This window comes from Octopus sinensis, linkage group LG10 (genome assembly GCF_006345805.1).
Source record: "Octopus sinensis linkage group LG10, ASM634580v1, whole genome shotgun sequence".
NCBI lineage: Eukaryota > Metazoa > Mollusca > Cephalopoda > Octopoda > Octopodidae > Octopus > Octopus sinensis.
Window position 1 is genome coordinate 78912067 of NC_043006.1, and position 5000 is coordinate 78917066.

General features: G+C 30.3%; 1 protein-coding gene across 1 annotated transcript in view; it reads left to right on the forward strand.

The window, feature by feature from the left end:
* LOC115216258 overlaps nucleotides 1–5000 on the forward strand; it is a 257640-nt gene that overhangs the window by 125961 nt on the left and 126679 nt on the right. Inside the window, exon 17 of the mRNA XM_036506965.1 lies at nucleotides 1882–2001. Within this exon, the coding sequence (XP_036362858.1) occupies nucleotides 1882–2001 (120 nt within the window). The remainder of the gene's footprint in view (nucleotides 1–1881; nucleotides 2002–5000) is intronic.

Sequence of the window (5000 nt, forward strand, 5' to 3'; positions counted from 1 at the left end):
CTATGATGCATACACATTATGTATGTATGTATATATAGATAGATAGATAGATAGATAGATATAGATAGATAGATAGATAGATAGATAGATAGATAGATAGATAGATAGATAGATAGATAGATAGATAGATGGATAGATATAGATTAGATATAGATATAATAGTTATATGTATATATAATTGTATACAAATGTGTATGCATTGATGTACACGTATACATATGTATATATACATAAATATACAGATATATATACGTATATGTACATATATACACATGACATATTTCAAGACCTGAAACGCAAATGCATTGCAGTTACCGGTAAAAAGTTTGAAAACTCCCAGTTTGTTCAGTGTCGCCATCTATCAGGCATCCCAGACATCGAAGTTTCGAGGTTCTTTTCAATGGACAAACTTCTTTTCAATGGATAAACTTATAAAGCAATAGATTAATGTAAAATTCAGTCAACGTTATTGACTGATTTGTGATTCCTAAGTTTATACAGAGTTGCATCTCTTAGGCACATTCCATTAACTAGAGTGAATAAATTCGAAACGTCGGGAATTTATATAGACTGTATATATAAATTCTATATGAATTCCCTACTGGGAATGACCAACTTTAAGAGAATCTTACATTGCTTATAAACTTTACATTTGGATGGACTCATATTAAACTCTGTTGGACTTTTGGATTTTACTCAAAAGATATTGGAATAATACACATATATATCATTATGCCTATAAAGCGGATTTATGAACTCAATAACCATACATATCTTACATCTATTTTCTTTCCTCCACCTCACTCTCTATTTATAGCACATCGAAACTAACTATGACTTAACTTTTCCTCTCACACCGTCTCCAATGAAGGGATATTATTATTAATTAACATTCTAGAAACAGCTTTAAGACCTTCTATCTATAAATGCTCATGATTGTGAGCCCGACACTCTAACCACAGCGCCATAGACTAAACACAAAACGAATAGGGATTTTAAATCTAGGCACAGACCTTACGAGTATTGTGTTAAAATCCAGACTTAGCTAGCCATATCGAATATTAGGATAAATTTGGAATCGAACAGAATTATTCACGCGTGTGAGGAGCACATTGAATAAAGTTGTACAAGAAGGTCAGTCTTCGAATATGAATTGTGTTTTAACTGATTTAATATGAATCGAAGAGTTGCACAGTACCATCAAATTTGGGGACCTTAAAACAACAGAAACCCGTGTTAGAATTTTATATGCAGGAAAATATTATTAAAGATGTACAATTCTCCACTGTATTATGCCTTTATATATATATATATAAATTATTAAAAAAACACCTTTTATCAATTCAATAATGAAAAATTAAATTATACCGTTTAGAAAAATTACGTCTTATAGAAAGATTAAATATAATATAAAACATATAATAATGATTAAGTAAAGTGCATACGTTTTATTTATTATTTTGCACTTTACTTAATCATTGGTATATGTTTTATCTTATATTTAATGTTTCTATAAGATGTAATTTTTCTAAATGGTATAATTTAATTTTTCATAATTGAATTGATAAAAGGTGGGGATTTTTTCTAATTTATATATATATATATATATATATATATATATATACATATATATATATATTATATTATATTTGTGAAATTTTATTTAGTATTTCTAAATTGAATATTTCCCTGTAAGTTTGGAATAATATTCCCTCATATTATTATTATTATTATTATTATTATTATTATATATATATATATATATATATATATATATATATATATATATACATGAATGTATGTATTTGTCTATCTATCTATCTATGATACAATAGAATTCATTAGCGACAAGCGTAACTCTACTTTGCTTTCTCTTTTCAGATATAAATGAATGTGAAAGACAGAATATGTGTGAGCAAATCTGTATAAACACACAAGGAAGCTATAAATGCCAATGTGAGAAAGGCTACACTCTAAAAGCTGACAACAGCTCATGTGAAGGTATATAATGAGAAATTGTCATATCTTAATTCTTTCTCCCGCAAATGTGTCCCATAATAAGTACTGGATTAATATATTTTTGTGCACACACACACACACATATATATTATATATATATATATATATATATATATATATATATATATATATATATATATATACTGGAATAAGCACATAAATGTGAAACAAGGTGGAAAAAAGGGTAATCAAATACCAGAGGTAGAGTAATATGCTTTATTTAAAAGCAGCAGAAATATAACAAAGCCTGTTACTTTTGTGTGTATATATATATATATATATATATATATATATATATATATATATATGCTTTTACTAAAAATCGATACTACGCATACGCGAGAAAAATGCACGTGCAGTTAGCGCAAAAAAGCCGGCTGACATGAAAGAATGCTACAAAATTAAGTATATTTTAGAGACCAAAAAAAGTTAGATGCAAAAGAGATATTTTCTTCAAACTTGGCATGAAGGAAAGAAAGACTATTTGGTTTCTCAAGAAGTTTTTTTTTTTTTTGCCTTAACTTCGATTAACAAAACCAAAACTTTTATTGAAATAAAGGCATGCTTAATTATTTTTTAATGAAAAGAAAACACGTGATTCAGCACCGTCCATTGGACGGGGGTGAGCGTTTTGCTCATATTATATATAGAAAGATGGGATAGTCCAGATGCCATTATACACTTCTTGGCCTCACCAATTTAGATGTAGTGCGATCAAAATCATAACACTTGCCACTAGTTAGACTGTAAAAACTACCAATAAGAAATAAGTAGATAGTGCAACTATCTTAGAGGCAATGTTCCCTTGTCTTTTTTTCTGTTCTGTTAAGATTTATTTCCTCCGTGTTTTGTCATTCAGAAATCCTCTATCAGCTGGAACGGCTTACAAATATATATGCAGTGACTAAGTAAGCAATGGCTAAAAATATAAGACGTTAAGCATTCATAAAGTTCTTAATTTATAGGTTAGGAAATTGTACCAAATTACAGCTGCTATTTGTAACCACGTCACAAATGAAGTTAATTAATCCTTTCACAAACTATGCAGATTCATATAGCTTTACTTGTAAGCTCCGATTCTCTATTGGAAAATGAATATAATGTTAGTCACTGGTTATTATTCTTGTGTATTACACACTGCATATTTTTGCTTTGCGGATTGTGTTTCCAAGCACCATTCATTAGATATGTTAATACTATCTTACTTATTTGTCATTTTATCGGTCTTTCTCCCCCCCCTCTCTCTCTCTCGATACATATATATATGTATATATATATATATATATATATATATATATATATATATATATATATATATATATATATATATAACTCTAGCCGTCTGTCTATCTCTGTTTCACAACATATTTATTCCTAGTGAAGCACTTTCATGCTACGTGCATCAAATATATTATTACTAATCCATAGGCGCAGGTGTGGCTGTGTTGTAGAAAGCTTACTTCCCAACCACAAAGTTCCGGGTTCAGTCCCATTCCGTAGCACCTTGGGCAGGTGTCTTCTACTATAGCCTCAGACCGATCAAGGCCTTGTGAATGGATTTGGTAGAATGAAACTGAAGGAAACCCGCCCTTATATGTATATATATATATGTGTGTGTGTGTGTGGTGTGTGTGTGTGTGTGTGTGTGTATCATATTATATAATTAGTAATTGAAAAGACATCAGCGTCTATTTCTAATTCAGTGCGTGGCGAGGCACTTAGCTGACCCCTTATAATAATTATGTATATAATTATAGAATATTTTTCTATAATTTACCTAAAAGGTTTTTTTAACATACTGACTACTTGGTAAAATTATTAATAATTTTACCCAATATCATTATTATTATTATTATTATTATTATATAGGGTGGCCCAAAAGTAGGTTTACAGTTATCATGTAGGCACTTTAAGTTCCTTTTAAAACATTCTATTACATTTAAATTTCTATCTTACAAACTGAAAAGGGAGCTTGACAAAATTAGCTAAATTAGCATAGAATAATGGTTTCATTTTTTTTTTTTTTCATAATTAAGATCTAAACTGTTAATATATTAATGTAGAAGAGGTAGTTGAATAACTGTAAACCTACCATTGGGTCACCCTGTACATACATGTATGTGTGTCTGTGTTTTTCCTCCCCCACCCATCACCACTTGACAACCGGTGTTGGTATGTTTACGTATCCGTAAACTAGAGGTTCGACAAAAGAGACCGATAGAATAATCGGCTTAAGAAATCAGTCCTGGGGTCGATTTGTTCGACTAAAAAAGAAAACTTTCAAGGCGGTGCCCCAGCATGGTTGCAGTCAAATGACTGAAACAAGTGAAGGGATAAAAGAATAAGAGAATAATAGAATAACCCATCTATTTGTTAACTCATCTACTTATGTAAACATCTACTTAAGATCTACAAATTCATGAGCTTATCCTTGTACCTATTTCTACCTGTACTACTATGTGTTCAGGTCTAGTTAGTCTTCTCAACGCTCTATTCATTCAACTAGTGACTTTTATCATTTGGATGAATTACTGAAATATTTAACTATTAATCAATCCATTTTCTTAAGCCTGCATATTTACAGTTTTCTACACTTAATTACCCATTCTTTCTTTCTTCACAAGTACGGTGCATGCTATCATTTACTGATAAAAATCCATTTTCTTAAGCCTGCATATTTACAGTTTTCTACACTTAATTACCCATTCTTTCTTTCTTCACAAGTACGGTGCATGCTATCATTTACTGATAAAAATTTTAACAAAACTATTTTAAATCCAAAGTTACCTCCCTTATTTGTCTAATTATTTAAATATTTTAAATCTTAGAGCGAGTTATAAACAGTAGCTGCAACACATCGTGACGTATATTTGCCATTTAAATATGGCTAACCCCTAAGGGTGGATGCTATTGTAGTTTGTAGCCCCAGGAGGGCACCTCCTCCAGCTGGCCATAGACACACTTTCTGTGCCCTATCAGTA